Below are 20,926 nucleotides of genomic sequence, written 5' to 3'. Positions count from 1 at the left end.
GGGAGGAGGAGAATCCTGGGAAAGAGGGGTGGCAGAGCAGAGGGAGGTGTGACAGGAGTTCAGCCACCGGCTTCGCTCTGGCACTTGGCGCAGGCCTCCAACCCCCGCAGCCGGCTCTCTAGCCAGCCTCCAGCCTCCCTGCCGGCTCCCTTTTTTCTGCTGCTTCCTATGCCTCCACTGGCAGGGAGACCTGCGGATCCAGCTCATCCCACAGCCCAACACATGCAGGGGTGAGTTAGCAAGTGAAGGCTGCTGCTGGTTCCACCAGGCTCAGGGGAGCCGGAGCTGGGAGGAGACAAATCCTCAATGGCAACAGTGCTGCTCCCATTCTGGCTGCATTTATAGGCCACCGAGTGGCTCCCCTTGCAGGGTTTTGTTCTGACAAGGGATATAATTAGCCAGCTTTCTTTGGAAGAACCCTGACCTGCTGACCATGGAACCCAGGAGGGGACAGAAGTGTGATGTTAATGATCTGCTGTCCTGAACGACATAATGCAAACCAGAAGGCTTTGGAGGCCGCCTGGGGGTGACGCCAGGAGGGAGAAGCAGCAGTGTGAATGGAAGGCAGGTCAGCAATGCATCCAGGCACCTGAGGACCCAGAGTGGCTAGCATCAGCAAGACAGGCAATGGAGACGGACACTTGCAGGAACCTGGCCTGACCCGTGTCCTGAAACAGTGGTTAAACCCCTCCTCTGCAGAATCCCGTGGCTGAATGGGACACTAAAGACAGACAGGCAACCTAAGTTTATCCACCTCTCTCCCCAGCCCCTTCTCCCCTTGTGCATTCCACCTTATGGGTGCCTTCCTGTGCTTGATCCTTCCTCCATCACAAACTGAACTCCAGCCAGGTAGGAGCACCAGAGATAACAACACTCTCCCTGACTGTGAAGGCCCACCCTAGCTGTGGCCTGGAACACAGAGGGGAGAGCCCACCCTTCAATGGACAAGCAAGGGCCCAGTCGAGGCCTGGAGAGTAAATGAGTGAACATATGCACAAACTTCAACAGAATTACTTCATCTGACTCTGCCATCGGAGAAGGAGACAAGAAGTTGAGTAGTCCAGTGTTCATCTCATACACGAGTAGAAAATTAACCCAATTGCCTCGGCCCAGTGTTCTCTTCCTCTGAACACATTTAGGCTTGCTACTTACCAGGCACCAAGGAGGGTGTGAGAATCGGTGGATAAGACTGATTCCCATCTTACGGAGTTTATAGTCAGTGAGAGGCAGAGAGTGAAAAAACAAACACAAATAAATGTGCAATTGTGAATTATGAAGACTCTTAACAGGAAATGAACAAGGAGTCTGGGACAGACATCCTGGACACTGACGTAATTTAGATTACGATGATGGGAGGGGTGAGTTGTAGTCAGGTGATAACTTTTGGAAAAAGGGCCCTAAAGGATGAGAAGAGAGAAACAGCTTCAGGAAGCGAATACCAGGCAGCAGGAACTGCATGTGCAAAGGCCCCAAGGCAGGAAAAAGCTTGGTTTTGAAAATATTCATTCAACAAATATGTTTTGGAAACCTCTATGTGTTGGGCAAGCTTATTTTCACTGGGAATACTACCGTGAACTAATTCAAATCCTTAACCTTTATGGAGGTTACATTTAAGCACATTCTTACATATTCTAATATGCTCGAATGATGTACTGAAAATTTAGCATATTCCACATCCTGGGTTACTGTATTATTTATTCCCTTAATTCTTAGACCTATCTCTCCCAGTCAAATTGTAGTGGTTCTAAAAACAGCAGCAGCAACAATAAACTAAGTGAGAGGCCCTAAGCTAAAGTGTGTTATACGCATCACTTAATATAATTCTCATCAAAAACCCACAAGCAATAGTTAATATTTTCAATTTTACATGAAAAAACTGAGGCACAGAGTGGAAAAGGAAATTGCCCAAGATCACGCAGTGAGGAAATATGCAATGAAGTGATTCCAGCGTGTGTAACTGCCATTCCTGCATTTTAACCCCTATACCACACAGCCTTTCTTAATTAAAAGTTTAAGAATATGAGAATTTCTGCATACTCATTAGTACCTAAATCTACACCTATTAGATCTCCTCCATACTACAGGCTGTCTGGCTGGTTCACCCCAACCCCAGTCCTAGAGAAGCTCTAGCTTAGCCTCTGGGCAGGATGCCTCCAACTCTGATCCCACCAACAACAGAGAGTGTACACATGCCCCTGGACCAGGGCCATGGCCAGACTCTCTCCCTCTGGGAAAAACAACCCTTGGACCATCACCTCCCCGCAACTTGGTCCAGGTCAGCAGCCTTCCCAGTGCTACTGTAACTACCCAGGGACATTCTAATAATGTTGAGTTCACATCTCCTCTAGCAGGTCCTTCCTGAGCTATGTGCCAAATCACTGGCAGCACCTCCTGGGAGTTAAGAGCCTCTCCGTGCTCAGAGTTGAACAGGAGGGCCAGTAGACCAGACAAGGGGCTGTACAGAGTTCTTCCCTCTGGTTTACCTTGAAGCCTCTGCAGGTTGTCGCCACGGTGAGAGGACCTTCTTTCAAAGAATTTTCCTTGCCTCTAGGTAGAAATCTCTTTAATCATTTAATAACCAAGTGGACAGGTGACAAACAAGCCAGAAGGGACCTGAGAGGGGAGGCCAGGCTCCTGAGAGCCAGAGGGGAGGCCTGAGGGGTTGGAAGCCTGGTGTGGTGTGGAGAAAGGCATGGGCTTTGGAGTTTGATGGACTTGAGTTCTAGTACTGGGTGCTGCCTCTCACTTGCTGTGTGTGACCCTGGAGGAAGTCACTTCCCAATTCTGAGACTGTTAGACTGGGTATAAAACAGAGTTGAGAATTAACAGATCTTTTACAGAGCTGATGGTGAACTCAATGGGCCAGATGTGGGGGGGCGGGGCTCCGCAATGGGGGCTCTTTCCATCACCAATGCTCCTACCTCTGCAAATCCTCAGCACGCTGTCATCCACCTTTAGTATTTACCCCATTCTTGTCTTGGGTGAAGGCGGACGGGGCACTTATTTTACTGCTACTGGGCCACAAGCATTCAGATGTCAGGGACACTCCCGCCTTATACCTGAATCTCCTACACATCTAGAACCCAAACTGGCTTAAATTTGAGCCCCAGTATTAACAGAAATAATTATTGGCCTTAGCATCATCACCTGCTGTTTGTCTTGCCAGGTACTGTGTCCCTCCACATACATCTTATTCCCTGAGGTTGTTTTATAGACCATGAAAATACAGGTTTGAAGAAGAAAAGTAGTTTGCCCACAGTTATTAGCAATAGTTCCCAGCAGGTGGGCAGAAGCATCAGCCCCGCTTCATCTCCAGCTAAATCTACCATCCCCTATCCAGGGGATAGGCAAAGACCTCGAGGGTCATTCAAGGGCACCCAATTCAAAAATTTTATTTCCCCCAGAGTAGTAAAAAATAAACTGATATTGAAATATCTCCCCCACCCCGCCTGAACATTTTATTACAAATTTCACAGACATTGAAAATGAGAGGGAATAGTGACGTGTGCTTTTTGTACCTTGGCACTAGGAGTGATGCCTTCCATAAAACTGAGCCAAGACCCTGAAAGGTCAAGGATACAGATATGTAGATAAATACACAGGGGAGAGATGTGTGTGTTAAAGCTTTCTGCCATCAAAACATTGTCACCAAAATACAGCCCTGCAAAATACAGGATGAACTGCTCTGAAAGTGCAAACAAAAGACATTAAGAGCATCAACTTCTAGATATTGGTAAAATGAATGAAAAGGATGGGAGAGGGACAGAGAATCCAGAGGAAAGGAGGGAGGAAAGAGTGAGGGGGGGGGGGAGAGAGGAAGTGACTTCTGAGCAATTCCCAAGTCTCAGGCACTGACAGGAACATGTTCAGATAAAGTCTGTCTGTATGGCTCTCACACTCACCCCGAGACAGGTCTAATTACTGTTATTTTATGAACGAGGAGGCAGAGGCTGAGGAGGTTGATTAGTTTATCTGAGGATGGCAGAGTGAAGACCTCAACCCAAGATCATCTGACATCAAGGTCCACCCTCCTCCCAGATACCATGGCTTGGCCGCCCCTGGACTCACCAGCTCTCCTGAGGACACCTGTCCAGACTTTCAGGCCTCAAGCAGGGGATTCTTTGCACAGACCACCAATGAGAGGTCCGGGGTGAGACAGATGGCCACGAGTACCCTGTGGGGGCACCCTCAGTGCTCCTCAATGTCCCTGAGGGAACAGAGTCCCTCAAAGACAAAGAGAACCTCCATTCCCAGGGATCACTCTCATTCTCCTCCCCCTCTGCCCATCACTACCTGAGGCTGCTCCTCATGTCTTTCAGACAATAGCATCCCTGTTCCTCAGATGTGAAAGCCAGGAAGGCAGTCTGTCCTCTACTTGTTTTCCCAGTGGACACAGTGGAGCCACCCCAGGACTTGCTTGGGGCTTGGGTGCTGCCCACGCACCTGGGGTACACCAGCATGTGACTGGAACCCCAGTGAGCCACGCACGGCCCAGGAGCGGCTGTGGGAAGGGTACACACACATCTTCCTGCAGCTTGATGCTGCTCAGAGAGGAGTAATGGCCCTTAGCATTCCTCACAGTGGTGTGAGGGAGGAGGGTGGGAGGCTGCATATTATGCTGATTCAAATATTTTGAGATGCTCCCTGGACAGGAACAAAGGGAATGTCACTAAAAATCCATTTAAAGACACCATGGCAATAGAAATCTCAGGACGACTGGTGCAGTCTGCATTTCTGTCACCCTAAGACCAACTTTGTCCGTTTTTATTCTAATATTTTAAATTCAGATAGATTTATTGGAAAGAACTGCCCAGTGAATAGTAAGCATACAGAAACCTGTCCATTGATTCAGATCAGGAGTTGTTTTAAGAGATGTAAGAGGTTTACTATTCATTGGGTAGTTTTTTCTGATTAATCTGCCTGAATTTAAAACATTAAAATAAAACCAGAAATGTATGAATTGCCAAGATCACTGTAATGTCATGTGTAGCTAATTAAACAAACAAACAAACAAATAAATAAAGGAAAAATAGGTCTTGAAGTGGTAGACATACAGAATGTACCAAAAGTTCCTGAGATTTCTATTGGTCTGATGTTTTTAAATGGATTTTTGGTGAAGCACACAATCTTAAGTAGATCACCTGAATAAGTTTTATAAAATTCACATACAACATACTTATATAACTACCACTCAGATCAGGATACAGAACAACTCCAGCACCCGACAAAACCCCATGCCCCCATTTCATCCTCTGGGTAGTAATTTTAAAAAATACAACCACCATAGCCTACCATTGCTCTCTCCTAGAAGTTGCTAAAGTGACAACACAAGAGTAACAGGCAATTCTAAAAGCAGCACCTAATACATTTCATTATGCAGTTAGCATCTGTCTCTGGAGGCCAGAATCACCCCCTGCACTGATATGTTCTTTCACTACACCTACCCACAAAGAGGAGATACCTTTGAAAGCAAAAAGATGCAGCCTCTATTTGTACCGAGTAAAAAGCAGCCGAGAAAGGAAGATGGGGAAGGAGGGGAGTGGAGGATGAGGGATGGGGTCCCTCAGGGAGCCTGTCCCAATCAGACTTCCCCAGGGTTCACCCAACACAGAAGCTCCCACTACTGAAGATGCTTTTTTCAAAGAGCTTCACCTATGACCCATGGCCGAACAGTCCTCATACTGGTCAGCCCCAACTTGGGGACAAGCCGGGAAGACAGCACTTAATTTTCCCAACTAGTAAATGGGCTCACTGGAACCAGCCACGACAAGGATGCCAAGGATGCCATCGGGCCCATGAAGTGCCATGTGAATTGGCACTCCATTTGAAAAACACCTGGGCGTTTCAAGTAGGCGTTGCCTCAGGGGCAGGAGGGCATGTTAAATTTGTGCAGCTGGTTGGTGGAAGCTGTAGCATTAGTTAAAAGAGTGGGGACAGACACTTGGACATCTGTTAATTGTTGCCACAAGGAACAATACCTTCTTCTTTTTTTTTTTTTGGTACCGGGGATTGAACTCAGGGGTGCTCAACCACTGAGCCACATCCTCAGCCCTATTTTATATTTTATTTAGAGGCTGGTCTCACCAAGTTATTTAGTGCTTCACTTTTTCTAAGACTGGCTTTGAACTCACGATCCCCCTGACTTAGCTTCACGAGCTGCTGGGATTACAAGTGTGTGCCATCGCGCCCAGCTAGCTTCTAGTTCTTTAAGAGGAACCTGAGACATACTTTCATGTTTAACAACTGCAGTTTAAAATAACTTGATGTGGAGTCTTGTCTAAAAGAATAACAATACTGTAGGCCAAATGAAGGACATGAGCAGGGGACATGAACCACAGATGAAGTGTTCCCAACCTCAGCCCAGAACATACTGAGGCCCAGGGTCCTCAGTATGTGTTTCTGCCCACATCACTCCTGAGAGATGGGACACCTGTGGACAGCAGTTGCTCCTTTTGGCAAAGAGGGGACAGGCTAAGATCTGCCAACAGAGCCCAACATCATTTTGTTTGTTTTTATAAATAGAATGTCAAGGGAGTAAATGTGATCTCCCAAGGTCACAGGGAGTGGTGAGGCCTCCGACCCAGTTTCCACGGCCCCATTGCCTCGTCCTTTCCTTACAGGTGGAGGCCAGAGTTGGGGAAATGAGCGCACAGGGAGCCAGAGGCTGAGCCGCATCTCACCAACCTGGGGATTCTGCTTTCCCCAAATGGGCTTCTCAGCCCACACACCCAAGCCTCCTGGCTGCAGGGGCCAGTGGAGGAGCCCGGGAGGGCACCACACTCCTTACCTGCACATCCAGGTTTTTCCGAGAGGAGGCTGGTGTGTTGGCATAGGAGCTGATGGAGGAGCTGGTGTTGATATCATCGGTGCTGAGGTTGTCTATGGTGTCGCTGATGCCACTGCTGACGGAGCTGCTGTCATCCCAGCTGCCAAGATAAAGACAACCTGAGCACCAAAGCCTCACACTGCTCCCGCCCAGGCTGGCGCAGACCAATGTTCACCATCCAGGAAGAGGCCCAGACTATGTCACAATGTCTCAGACTAAGCTCTTTTGCCTCGGATGTGACTCATCTCCAAAGGTACCTTCCATCCTTTGCTTTTGAATTGACACCTGGGTGAGCTGGCTGATACATACCTGCCCCAAAGTGTGGGTGCTTCCATGAGGAGAGGAGACCAAGGATGCTGCCCATGTTCCGCCCCGCCCTCCCCTCCCCTTTACCTCAGGAACTTCATACGAGTCAACTGCTCTCCCCCAGGCCTAGTGGCAGAGTAGAAGCAGCGCATTTAGGGACTAAAGCTGCAAATGTGCAGGCAAAGACCCATCATGCGCCCCTCTCCCCAGAGGTTAGAGCGGGCAGAGACGCTGCCATGTGAATTTTCTGTACTCCACTCCTGGAACAAAATGCCAAGGAAGGAAAGTGGCAATTCTCAACCGAAACCTGTCCATTCTCTTATAAGTTGTGATTTTAACAGTGTCCCAGAATATGTCTAAAGTAGAGTTTTTCATTTCCTGACCCTCAAATCATCCCCCAGCTGCTCAAGTCTAATCTAGGAATGATTCTTGACTCTTTTTTTCCCCTTCTTATTGTCTCCCCATCGCCCAATACCATCAGCACATTTAACCTAGCATCAGATCCTGTCACCTCTCTTTGTAAAATACATCCAAATGCATGCAGCTCTCTGTACCGTCGCCTTGCAGTCTAGAGTGCTGTCAGCTCTGCTTAGGTTACTGAAAACAGGCCGTTGGGCCTGTGTTCTACTTCTGCTTCCTCACAATCCATTCTCTGTCTGGCAACCAGAGTGGCCTTCTGGAGCGTCAATCAGATCCCAGAACTGCCTCTCAGGTACCTAATGTCCAAACTCCTACAATGGCCTCAAGGCCCCCTGCCTTGGCCTTCTCTCATCTTTTTGTCTCTCCGCCCCCTCTCCAGTGTGCACTCAAGGGCTCTGATCATAGGAGTGTTTGTCCCTTCTAAGTCAAGGCTGTTCTTTTCTTCAGGGCTTTGCATTGGTTGTCCCATTTCCTGGACACTGTTCCCTTTCTACCTTTCTTTTAGATCCCAGCTGAAGTGCTACTTCCTCAGAGACACATGCTGTTACTCATCAAGCCCACCATCCCACTCAGTTGTATTTTCTTATTTGTGAAGTGGCAGGTATACAGCAGGTGCCCAATAAATAGTTGCTGACTGAAACTCATAGGAGTGAGCTTCTGACATCAATATGACACTGCTCTAGTTGATCCAGTAGCAAGAGATAGGTATTATTATTTTTCTATTTTACTGGTGGAGAAACTGACTTAGAAAAGCAAGACACCCTGCACAAGGTCAGACAGCTAGCCAGCAGGAGCCCTGGGGATCCAGCCATTCAGACTCCTGAGCCAGTCTCCTTACTGTGACGCCAGACACTTTCCACTATGTCAATCCTCGGTACATACCATCATGACTTGGCGCCCTTCCCCAGGAGGAAGCTGATACTTGGGAGGCCAGGAACACTGGTCCAAGGCCACACGCCAGGAATGGCAGGTCTGATGGCAAAGCAATGACTTAGCCACGTTATTCTACCTCTCGGCCTTCCACAGCGAGTCTTGCTGAAGGTCAGGCAAAGGGGCTGCATGAAGCCAGGGAAATGCTGGGCAGCTGAGGTTTTTGAAAGCCAGGGCACTGTCTACAAACACAGGCACGAAACTTCGTCCATCCTACCAGCTTCTAAGATGCCTGCTTCCACATCCTGAGCTCTGCCCGGCTTGGTGAAAACTGCTTTCACCACCTTTCTCTTGGACATTCTCATTTAGCTTCTAAGAGCCAACCTGGAGGATTCCACAGAAAGATGCAGAAGAAAGGCATGAAGGTGATTCCCAAGTGGCAGGATGAGGCGGGGAGGGGGAGGGCTCGAAGGGAGCGGAGTTACGTGTGAAGGCGAATCTGCAAGGGCCCCAGGGTCCCACAAACTTCCATCAGGTAATTCTGCTTCTTTTGCCCGGCTTTCCATGCTGGTTCAGATTCTCCCCCTGGGGCCTTCTGAGTTCCTAAAGGGTCCCTCCCGTTAGCATTAGCTTCCCTGAGCTCTGAGGGCTTCCCTGTTATTTATTTATTTATTTAGTTAGTTAGTTAGTTAGTTAGTTTTCAGTGGACACAACATCGTTGTTTGTATGTGGTGCTGAGCCACATCACCAGCCCAGGGCTTCCCTGTTAAAGGAAGGTTTGTTCTACCTTCCCAATATGCACAGGGCTCAGGAGCCCCGGGATAACTAGGAAGCCCTTACTCTGCGTCAGGCATCCCGCCAGGAGGTTCACACACTTTATTATGTTTCTCCTGTTCTTCCATCACGCCTACAAGGTAGGTGTTATGCTGCCCATTTCACAAATGAAGAAATCAAGGCTGAAGGACCAAGGGTGCTGATCACTGGCATGCAGTCCAGGTTGGAACGCCTGAAAGGGCAAAACTGCCCGGTTTCAGAACACGTGTTCCTTCTAGTCTGTATCCTTCGGCCTTTCACTATGACAGCAGTCACCGGTGGAGCACAGGCCAACTACGCACCACCCTTCAGAGTCACGCTGGCAGGTGCCTACCACCCTTGTAAAGGATGAGGAAACTGAGGCTGTGAGAAGGGTCAGGAAGGCGCTGCAGCAATGTCAAGCTCACTTGGGGGAAGCGTCCTCTCCGCCTCCAGAGGCGTTCGAGTGCTGACTGAACATCTCCCGAGCTCATGTGTGGCCCAGGCTCAGGGAGAGTTTCTGTTGCCAACTCGCCCCCGGCTGTGGGTTAGGAGCCCAGCTGCCTTCCCACATAATTCTTTGACAGGTCACAACTTCTGTGCCTCAGTTTCACCTAGCCTGGTGACCACATGAGGCTCTGCTGAGAAAAGCGTCACATATGGAAATGGACTCGAATTTCCTCTCACGATTAAAAGAAAATCCCATGAGTCTTTTATTACTTCTGCTCTTTTGGGTTAGGAATTTAGTGTCTCTAAAACGTCTTATAGTCTGATAAAGAAGAAAGGGGGACTGATAGGAGAGGAGCGTGGCTGGTGGGGAGGAGGGAGGGAAGTCAGTAACAGATGCCCATGAATCCCAGTCCCAGATTTTGTGCTTTGAAATTGTACCCGTTCCTCCCCCCACTGTGGCCTTTCAACACTGATATACTATTCCAGAGGGGCATGTGGCACTTGGCGCACACACATCCTTCCCACATCAGTGCCTGGAACGTTGGAAGGTGAACCCTGAGTTACAGGGCATCCCTGTGACCGGGCTGGCCCCGCAGAGGGAAAGTCAGTGATGGACTCCACGGGACAGAGGGAGGGGGAAACTCAAGATAAGGACGAGGGGCCTGGAGAAGCCCATGACCAGCAACGGTGGCCTGACATTCCCCAGAGCTGTCAGTGTGTTAGAACCCAAGCCTTGTCCCCGCACTTGGAAAACCAGCAATGGCTCCTTTACCTCTGGAGCTTCCCTCCAAATCCAAAGTGCACATGGTCAGGAGCCACCCAGATTAGGTCAATGAGTCCTGAAAGTTCTAAGGAAAATTAGTCTTAGGAGTTGCCAGAGCAGGGATGGAGGGCAGTGTGCTGCTGCCTCTTCCATACTCTCTTTGACATTCAGAGGGTACGTGACATCTTGGCAGCTATGAAGTCCAGTAATGAGCTCTGTAGCTCTGCTTAAGGTAGTGCTTCCCAAATTTACAGGACCACAGGAGAGATGCTAAGGAGAATGAAAAATGCAAAAATGTACCTGAAACCCTGAGCTGCCAGTGGCTGCTTCATTTTTACCTGCTTAAGAAGAAGCTGGCACAAAGGGGAGGGATGCAGAGCTGAGAGGGATAAAAGTATCCCTTTGACATGGCTTCAACTCCAGCCACACCTGAAGCATTCCTAGAAGGCCCAAATGTTGGAAGTAATAAATTCTCTTCTTTTACTCAAAACTAGCTGGCTGAGGCTTGTCATTTGGTATACTCAGGCTTCCTAATGGGTAATTGATATTTGTTTGTGAAATAACTCGAGATATATAGCTGAGAGGAAAAATGTGGAAACCATGTAGAAATCATTCAAGTAGGAAGGACATCACTGAACCAATCAGGCAGTAAAGGGCATCAGATATAACCAGGGGTGACATACAAGAGTCCATAGGTCCAAATTGGTTGATAGGTAATAGATGTTGAAAGAGGTAAGAAACCCAGAGGCTGTGTGTTTACTTTGTGGTGAACTGAAATTCCAGGGAAGAGGCCCGGGGGAACCCCAATGACCCAGCAGAAAGAATCAGGGGATTCTACCAGGACTCTAGAACAGTCATTCTGGAATCTGAATGTTTCCTTAGTGGAAACATATAATCTGAAACCTTGGGAAGAGTTTTGCAATGGCGAAATAAATTAAAATATGAATATTTAAGTTTTAGATAACAACTGTGATCACTGGGTTGATCTCTGTGCATTTCTATCTCTTAAAAGAACATGGTGGGGAGCTGGGGCTGTGGCTCAGTGGTGGAGCACTTGCACATACGAGGCACTGGGTTTGATCTTCAGCACCAAATGAAAATAAATAAATAAATAAATAAATAAATAAATAAATAAATAAATAAAGGTATTGTATCCATGTGCAACTAAAAAAACAGGGAAAAGAATACATGGCATATTAGAGGATATTATCAAATAATTATGATGTCATTTTTGTAAGTATCGGTTTTTGACTTGAGATTTTTAAGATGAAAGATTAAAAAACTATTAAGATTACAAAAAGAATCAATATATTTAAGATAATAATTTGACATTTGTGAGTCAACTTATTCGATTTGCAAGAATTCATGCTTAAAAAGACTGCCTGCTCAGTCACTGTCTGCCCTGCCAGACATCTGAAGACCTTCTGAGAAGCAGGTATGATAAATTTATGAATGCAGTCTAAAACATTTAGGACAATCTAATTATCCAATTTGCAAACAGTCCTAATTGTTTAGGGCAATTCAATCTGTTGAGCTGGAATTACTAAAGTGCTAATCAATAACAAGTAGAAACAAACTTAATTGATACAAAAATCCTTGATTTACAGAAGAGATTTGCAAGAAAATTCAGGTTTAAAAATGAAGACTTCAGTAAGTTGAATATTAAACCTAAACCTTGGAGAATTAACTCTAAGAAGTTATTGAGAGTACAAAGGTGCTCTTCTATATTAATGAATTTTATAAAAGCAGATTTCATTTTTGAATGAATGATTTTTATATGAATGACCAGAAAAATAAATGAAGCCCGGACAGCACCACCTCTTCCCGTGCCAGTTTTTCCTATGATGGTTCACCTTCACTCTACATTGTAAGGCTTTCACAGATGTGCCAAATTGCTTGGAAAATGTTAGTGGAGACAGCATTGGGAAATAAACAGAACCACCCCAGGACCACTGCCTGGAAACTAAAATGTGACACATGGCTTGGCCGGTTTCTCCAGCCACCACTCCCCCGTTTTTAAAGCAATTTCAAGTCAGCATATCTGATAAATTACTTGGCTGAGACACCTAAAGAAATGAGAAGATTCTTCCATTGATTTATCAGAATAATCAACATAAAATCATTTCCTAGCCATGTAGACCCATGTGCCTCTTTATCAATGAAAAAAATCCTACACTGTTCAAGTAAGGTAAGGGCCTAACTGGAGTTATAAGTGATCAGCCTTAAAAATGATCTTCACCTATTCTTAGCCAATGGATGAGTGGAAATAATACCATCACTTATTTTTCTTCAAGGCTTGTAAACTCTACATATTTACAGACAATGCCAGGGCCCCTGAATTCACTTACTCATCTTATCCAGCAAGCACTGTGGGAGGCAACGGAGACCAGGCTATGACTCAGTCGTCCTCAACTGTGGCTGCAAACCCAATAGATTGGGACAGGCAGGAACACAGCTCAGATGAAAGGCAAAATAGGGAGATGAGCAAAGGTCACCAAATAGCACTGGTTCCAGAAAGCATTTCTACATTCACCAATGAGTCCCAGCACAAGCCAAGAGTCTGGCAGGTTCCAAAGTCCAAGCACACAGATGCTCTTTACTAGACTGCTCTCAGCTCCAAGCAGGGACATGGCAAAGGCAAGCAGCCTGGACAGCCAGCCCTCACCCACCCCAGCCTTCCCCAGAGCACAGTACTGGGAAAGTTCAGACAAGTCTTGTTTCCTCCAGGCCCCAGGCTCCGCATCTGTGTAAGAAAGGAGCTGGATTAAGCCATTCCAAAGGTTCCTGGCTGCCTGAGCTAGAAGGAAGAAAAACAGGCACAGTGAAGGTCCTAAGAAGAATCTCCTCCCACACAGAAAAAAACTGCCAAACAGGTAACTGCATTTCCTAATCTCTAGAGTTCGTCACTGCTGATTTCACTCCTCAGATTACTATTTTTAAAGCCCACGCAGAATCTTTTAAATATATAAAATAGGTGCCAGTATCTTATACATCTGAGTAGTAACTGCTCTTTGGGACAGATATGCTCTCCCCTTTGACACAATTCCCATGTGAGCCTTCTTAGTCACACATGCTACCTGCATGGCCCTGCAAGATGAATTTGCAGGGCTGGGGATGTGGCTCGAGCGGTAGCGCGCTCGCCTGGCGTGCATGCGGCCCGGGTTCGATCCTCAGCACCACATACAAACAAAGATGTTGTGTCCGCCGAAAACTAAAAAATAAATATTAAAAAATTCTCTCTCTCTCTCTAAAAGAAAAAAAAGATGAATTTGCAAACTCTGGAACGGAATCACTACAACCAACTCACAAGAGTGGGTCTGTATCAGAGGATGCTATTCAAACACAAAGAAACAGCGCGTGATCTTGCCAAGTGTTTGTAGTCACCACTGACAGTGTCCTCGGCTACACCTGGCACATTATTCCACTCCCATTTTCTGCTGGAGGTAATGGATGCTCAGGACCCAGAGCTTATCAGAAGGATGGAATTCAGGGCTGGGGATGGGGGTCAGTGGTGGAGCATTTGCCTAGCATGTGCAAGGGCCTGGATTTCAAACTGGGGTGTAATGACTCTACACAGCCTTCCAGCTCATTGGAAAGGCAAAACCCATAGTGGCACAAAAACAGGATCCATACAGATTAGTTTCAAAATCTCCATTGCTAAAAAGCCTTATGGCAAAAGGTCTTCCTCTGCAGATGACAAACAAGCATATCAAGAAGACATCCCATTTTGGGCCAAAATGTAGTGTGTTTTAACCTGATTGAGGCCCTCAAAGCCTCAGACTGTTTGTCTACTACCTCTTGGAGACACATAGACATAAAGAGAAAGGAGTCTACAAAAGTTACCGGAAAATCCATTCAAAAATGGAAGAGGCTGTTAAACTAGGAGATCCAGTTTCAAAGTCTTCCAAGAGCTGCTTACATCACTGTGTCAGGAATTCAAATGCCACTCAGGGCTTAAAGTACGATTTCAAAAGCCCTAATACAAGCTATCTGCTATGAAAAACGCAGGTGAAAGAGTCATAAATTATTTCAGCTTTGCACATGTCCTGCTTTGCCTCAGTGTTGTGGGGAACAAGCATTGGTAGAACCCAGGAGGCAGAAGTGACTTCACCAGGACTCCTGAGAACCCATTTCTAACTGGGACACGTTTTAAATATTGAGCTGTTCCAGAGGGTAGCTAAAAAGTAGGAGGAATCTGTAATGGTCCTGAATTCATGTGATATTATATTTACAACTTCCTCTCTCATGAAGCAAAATAGAACCACAAGGTTAGAGGGATGATTAAATAGATTTTTCCACTAGGATTTACACACCCTGGATCTTGGCAAAAGACTGGGAGTAGAGGAGTTATTGAAGGATCCAGAGGGAGGGAGGGTCATTATGCTTTTCAAATGGACTCCCTGAGAGATCATGTTGTTTATTCAAGGGAAAGACATGCTAAATGAGGCTGTAAAAAGAAATCAGATTGCAGATAGATATTAGTTCTTTTCTGCTAACAAAACTTCAGCCTGTTAGCAGAGTATAACCATGGTTCTGAAAAGTAGTCTTCATAAAGCAAAGATCCTCTCCGAACTCCAGAGACTGTCTGAGGGCTTTCTGGAGGCCCTCAGTGCTCTCAGAAACAGTCTGGGCCACCTACCAGCCCCAGCCCCTGCCTCTTGTCTGTTTCCCTTGGGTGAATAAAGTCCTACTACCCACTGCCAGGCCTTACCTGCTCAGTTTTCCAGGTCTGCTCCAGAATCACAGCAGAGCTGTGTATGGGCCCTGTGCCCACCACCGAACAGATGCATTCAGTTGCAAAAATCCCAGACTGGTAGAACTTGTTTTCTGGCTATTGTTCAAGGCAATTGTTCCCCTGAAACCCCAGGGCCTGATCGGAATGAGATCCTTTGGTGTGGATGAGTGAGCAAGCCCCACCATAGGCTTATGAAAGGGTTTGGCTACCAACATTTCCCACCAAACAGGTATGTTAACTATTTCCCCCCCAGGACATGTGCTGGGGCATCCTCTCCTCTAACCACTGCCAGGGCCTATTAAGGAAATCACCTTCAAAGGCCGCCAGAAGGCCCCTACAGAGTCCTACCTCACATACACTAACTTTATTAATGATAATAACAGTCGACTTGAAGTTTAAAGTTGTGCCAGACCTTAATTCACTACAAGCTAATAGTGATAATTTCACTACATGCATTATTTCATCTCATCCTTATAACTCTATGATAAACACAATAACTAACCTTATTAATGCCTCCCTTTGTGTCTGGACCAGTTGTTACTTAATATATTTTCTCCCGGCTAACATGAGATAGATACGAACACCATACCCATTTCAGAGATGAGGAAATTGAGGCTTGGCGAAAATAGGCCCAAGGGAGGGTTGTACAAGTAGAATATGTTAAAGCAGATCCAAAAGTTGTTGGACCATTTTGTTTATTCATTTTTACATACTTGGCTACCCCTCATCCATCATATGTATTAGATGTCTCAAAGAATTATGAAATACATGACAGAGTTAATAGTTATTTGAATTCAAAGCCACAAATGGGCTGAGCCATAGCTTAGTGGTAGAGTATAGTACCTGCTTAGCATGTTAGAAGCCCTTGATTCAATCCCCAACAATCCCCACCACCCCAAAAACCCAAAGAAAAAAAACAAAGAAACACAAGCCAGCTCTTCTCTCTAGATCCCTACATGGTTTGCAGTACTACAGCAAAATGACCAAGAACCTGAATTTGAATTAATGCAAAGACAGACTTTAGGCACTAATACCGGCAAACTTAGTTTCACCTAGTAGTGGACAACTGAGCTTAGGAGGCTCCAGATGGAGGCAACCCAGTTCTGCAGAAAAAAGTAAAATGGATCTGTGTGTGAATCCTGGCCATGCCATTTACCTAGTCAGAGCACCTTCACTTCCAGGAACCCAGCTTTCCTCCTGTGTGCTACAGTGCTAATAACACCCAGTTCTCAGAAGGCTTTTGCAGGAGCAGAGCAGCTCAGTGTGTGTAGCTCTCCAGGCATATCAAGAGATAAGAGCTCATGTCAGTTGCAGGCCAGGAGGCAGGGAGCCTGCAAGGACTCCAGGCGGGGGATGCAGGCCGGCATTATGAAATACATGACAGAGTCTAATGCAAGAACTTGCTGCTTGTTGCCATAAATGGACAGTGTCCCAGGAGAGAAGCAGCTTCTACAGACGGTGCCAGGTGCAAGGCCAGTCATTTGGGGTGGAGAGAGGGAAACATGAACCCCATAAAGAGTGCTCCAAGGGGATTTAGCAGCGATCAGAAGGTTCCTGGCTTGAGTTTCACCCCACAGCACCTTTGTTCCATTTTTGTAACTCATTCCTTGGGCAAGTAGGTGGTCCCCTGAGTAGGCGTGAAATTCCTCCCTTTGGTTTCAGGGGCTTGATCTGGTTAGAAACCCCAGAGCTTTGGTCCGGATGCCTGAGCCCCTCATTGTTACAATCGGCACCAGCATGTCTGCTGACCTCAGCTACACAAAGCCCTCTCTTCTCCAAGGCTCCTCAAGAGAGGGTTGCTCACGCTTGGGCCACTGCCGGCCCCCAGCTTTTGCCAAGGATCTCAACGAGCCCATCCTGGTTTTCTGTTTACAAGAAGATGTTTCTCCTAAACATAGACAGAATTCAGCATATTACAGCTAATCACAGTGAACACAAGCACAGTGAAGAGTTTTAATAATGGGTTCCAGGCTCCGTGCTAAGTACTTTACAAACATCAATCCACAAATGCCTGTCCAGTACCTTATTAGGGACAAACTATTAAGGTCCTCTTTTCATAGATGTGGAAATTGGGGCTTATAGAAGCTGAGTGACCTGCCCAAGGTGTCTGAGCTAATACATGGAGCTTGATTCGAACCCAGATCTGCCTGATTCTGAAACTGAAACTCCTCTTAACCACATTGACTCAACATAAGGAGAGGTAAGGATGCTTTTATACAGATCAGGGTCATATAGGAACTCAGGACTCCCACCTGCTATACAAGCTCCAGATACTTTAATGCAATCAAGTTGTTCTAAGACAACTCTAAGTAGTTAAAGACAAAAGGGTGGGGTGCTAGGTGTGGTGGCTCACACTTGTAATCCCAGAGACCTGAGAGGCTGAGGCAGGAGGATGGCAAGTTTGAGGCCAGCCTGAGCAACTGACAAGAGCCTATCACAAAACTTAAGAAAAACATAAAAATAAGGGGGGTGGTTGTGGGGGACAAACCCAGGTCAGGATGTTGTTTGCTTGCCTTAAGTCTAGGTAGGTGGGATGGGATACAGATGTAGGGGTCCAGCTCCTCCTACCCCCGCCCCAAACAACACACACACTTAACTCCCAATACATCTTAGGGATCCAGGTCAAAATAAGGTTGCCCCAGGGCAGCCAGAGAGGTGGCTGTCTTTTTAATGCAGTTTTTCAGGGGCTTCCTCTTAATCTGCCCTCTCTAGGGCAAAGGGGAAGAGAAGGGAATTGAGGTCAAGAGGCAGGAGGATCACCAAATTGGGGACCAGCCTCAGAAACTTAGCAAAACCCTCAGCAATTTAGTGAGACCCTGTCTCAAAGATTAAAAAGGACTGGAGATATAGCTTTGTGGTAAAGTACTCCTGGGTTCAATTCCCAGCCCCCAAATAAATAAATAGTTCTACAAAGAATCAGCTTTACAAACCAAGAGAAGCCCAGCTCCAGCTAATCAGGCACCCCAGGCACACACGGGAACCAGCTAGTGCCAGCAACTTGGGTCAGCATTAACATGCTGGGTGTACATCTTCTCCCTTCGGGACTCAGTAAACTCAGCTCCTGGAAAGACAGCCCCGGAGTAGCAGGGCATAGCCCCAACAGCCCAAGGCCAGATTTGACTTCCGATTAGGATCCCAGCCTTTGGAACACAAGATACAAGCACAGCATCAGCCAGATCCACGGAGCAGCCCAGGAGCTTCAAGGAGATGAGAGAACGCCCAGCCAGGTCCTACTGCCAGGGCAAGGCTGCTACTCACCCCACAGCCCTCCCCCTCCTAGAAACAAGCAAGGTCTGAGAAGCTCAGTCAGGGTGCACTAGTAAGCATCAGATGCACTTTGGTGAGTCCTCTACAACCCAAAGTGCCCTTTATCCAGCTGTACCACTTGTCACCTTACAGGTGATTGAACCCATCTGTTAAGGTCAGCACAGATGGCAGGGGGATGGAGTGGACCTGGGCTCCAATCCCAGCTTTCCTTCTTATTAGCTGTGTGACCCTGAGCAAGTTACTTAACTTCTCTTAGTTCCCACCACGTCACTTCAAAATGAAGAGCAATCTTTTCCAGTTTGACAATGAAAACTGAAAGAGCCAATGTCTGCTAGATGTTTGGCACTTAGTAGGTGGTCATAAACATTGTTATCTTCTCCTCTGTCTGACTTAAAAACATAAACTTACCTCTTTGGGCAGCTCTACATATCCTAAAGAGGGAAAAAAGGTCCCCGTATTTAAACCTCCCATGCCATCTCTCCTGGAGCCTAGTTTCCAGGGGAAAAAAAAAAAATCCCACCCGGTAATTGGCAGTATTAGTAAACACAACCGCAAGTTCACCAGGCTCCACAGATTCAAAACAAAACCTCCAACTGCTAGTCATTTTAATCAGGGCCCTCAGAACCACCAGCAGCCCTTGCCTGGGGCCACAGGGTTGCTCTCCAGCTCACCCTTCCCCCAGTGGAGCCATCTCCCAGCCAAACCTGGAATGAAGACTTAGGGCAGTTGGGCGATCGACACCCTGTTTTTCAAGCTCAGAAGCCTTATTTTCATAATATGGTCTGGAAAATATTGACATCACTCAAATGTCTAGGTGGACCAAGCACATTTGGGTAATAATGCTCCCCACTTTCTCTGAAACCATCAAGAACAAAAGTGGTGGGGAGTCCGGAGGGAGAGATGGGTGCTGAATTTCTGTGCACCCCCCCCCCCAACACACACACAGCCCACGGTGATTCTGGCAGCTACACCTCAGCCTGCTCTGCCCAGCTTTTCAGTACCAGCCAGGGAGCAACCAGACAGTACACATGCCGCACTGCCCCGACCCCAGGAAAAAAAAAATCCACATCCTACCTGGTTAGGTCCCTAGGCCAGAGCATTTCACTACATTGTGGTCCCTGGAGAACAGCGGACAAAGAAGCTGAATGAATCTCATGGGCCGGCAATTCCCTTGCCAGCCGGGCCAGCCCAGGCTGAGCCAGGGAATCCCGGAGCCCAGCAACTGGGCTACTGGAGGACTAGCTAGAAGAGGTTGACCATTCCCCAGCCCAGGAAAGAAATCCGATCCCCCAACAAAATTAACCTTTAAAGTGCTGAAGGAGTGAGAGGTCAGGACAGAGAGCTAGAATCAAGTCAGCTGTGAAAAGTTTCAGTGAAGCAAGAGCTAACACCGAACTCCCGAGCTGTTACCGTAAAACACCGAATAAAAGGGCCCTCTGTGTGCACCAGGAGCGTCTATAACAATCCGGCAAGTTGAAGAAGAAAATCACATGTGAGAAAATATTTTACATTCCCAGGGACAGTGCCAAAATGCTAGAGAAAGTCCTTCCAGCCCTAAGTGCTGCTTTTAATGACATGAAACTCACTGACCAAACATTTCTTAGCTCATTCCATTGACATGTGAATGCAAAGCATCTGATTAGAATGGTTAGCCTCCAGCCAGAACTTTTAAACCTAAAAGGGAAATGATACCTGTTGGTGCGGTTAACAACATGCATTATTTCCAGCGACGTCAGTGTTCAGGCAGTGCCAATTAAATAATATGCATTAATTTCTCATGGCTATTTATAAAGGAAAAATAACCTCAGTTTATGCATGGCTACATTAAGCATTATGGTATGGAGGCTGGAAGAGGAGGTGGGTGGGGAAAGAGTCCCAGCTCAAGATGGGAAGGGGTTGCACCCAGCTAATCCCTATTAAAACCTGTAATCAAGGATCTCAGAAGAAAGGAGGTAAACAGATGCAGAGAACAAAGAACAACTGTATTACTACTGAGATTTGAAAAGCAAAATTATGTTGACTATAGTCACAAGCTTTCATTTCAAAATAAAGGATGAAGATGCTCTCCCCAAAATCCTAGCAGTTGTTTCTGGCTACCTTCAAAGGACTTTGTCTGAGCAAGGCCCCAGGCCTGGGCTCCTCCTCCAGAAGAACGGGGAGTGGGGGACTGTGGCCCTGGGGGTGGCTAGGAAAGGAAGCAATAACTAGCTCCAAGCAGGATCTCTGTGTGGACAGGGTTTGCTCTGCAAACAGAAGCTTTTCAAAGGAGAATGAAGAGCTATTACTCCCCCACCCAAGACAGAGGGAATAAAGTTTGGAAAGGAGGGTCTAGCAGAGTTTCCCAGGTGAATGAAAAGGCAAACGTGTCTAGGAGCAGAGATTGTAATCTTGATGGAGTCCCAACCAGAGTTAATCATTCACATCTCATCCTGGGGCCCTCCTCCACTTGCTGTGAGCATCTACATTGGGGAGGCGGGGATGGAGAGGCGCGGGGGGG

General features: G+C 46.9%; 1 protein-coding gene across 18 annotated transcripts in view; it reads right to left on the bottom strand.

The window, feature by feature from the left end:
• Nav2 (neuron navigator 2) overlaps window positions 1-20,926 on the bottom strand; it is a 704,255-nt gene that overhangs the window by 67,391 nt on the left and 615,938 nt on the right. For 17 of the 18 annotated variants that reach the window (XM_048788486.1, XM_048788480.1, XM_048788482.1 and 14 more), the window contains one exon: window positions 6,788-6,926. In XM_048788486.1, the coding sequence (XP_048644443.1) occupies window positions 6,788-6,926 (139 nt within the window). Of the gene's footprint in view, window positions 1-6,787; window positions 6,927-19,503; window positions 19,720-20,926 lie in introns of those variants that run through there. The other variant, XM_015477703.2, reaches the window with a different exon arrangement.

Source organism: Marmota marmota, unplaced genomic scaffold, assembly GCF_001458135.2.
Source record: "Marmota marmota marmota unplaced genomic scaffold, marMar, whole genome shotgun sequence".
NCBI lineage: Eukaryota > Metazoa > Chordata > Mammalia > Rodentia > Sciuridae > Marmota > Marmota marmota.
This window is presented reverse-complemented; position numbering and strand designations above follow the sequence as displayed.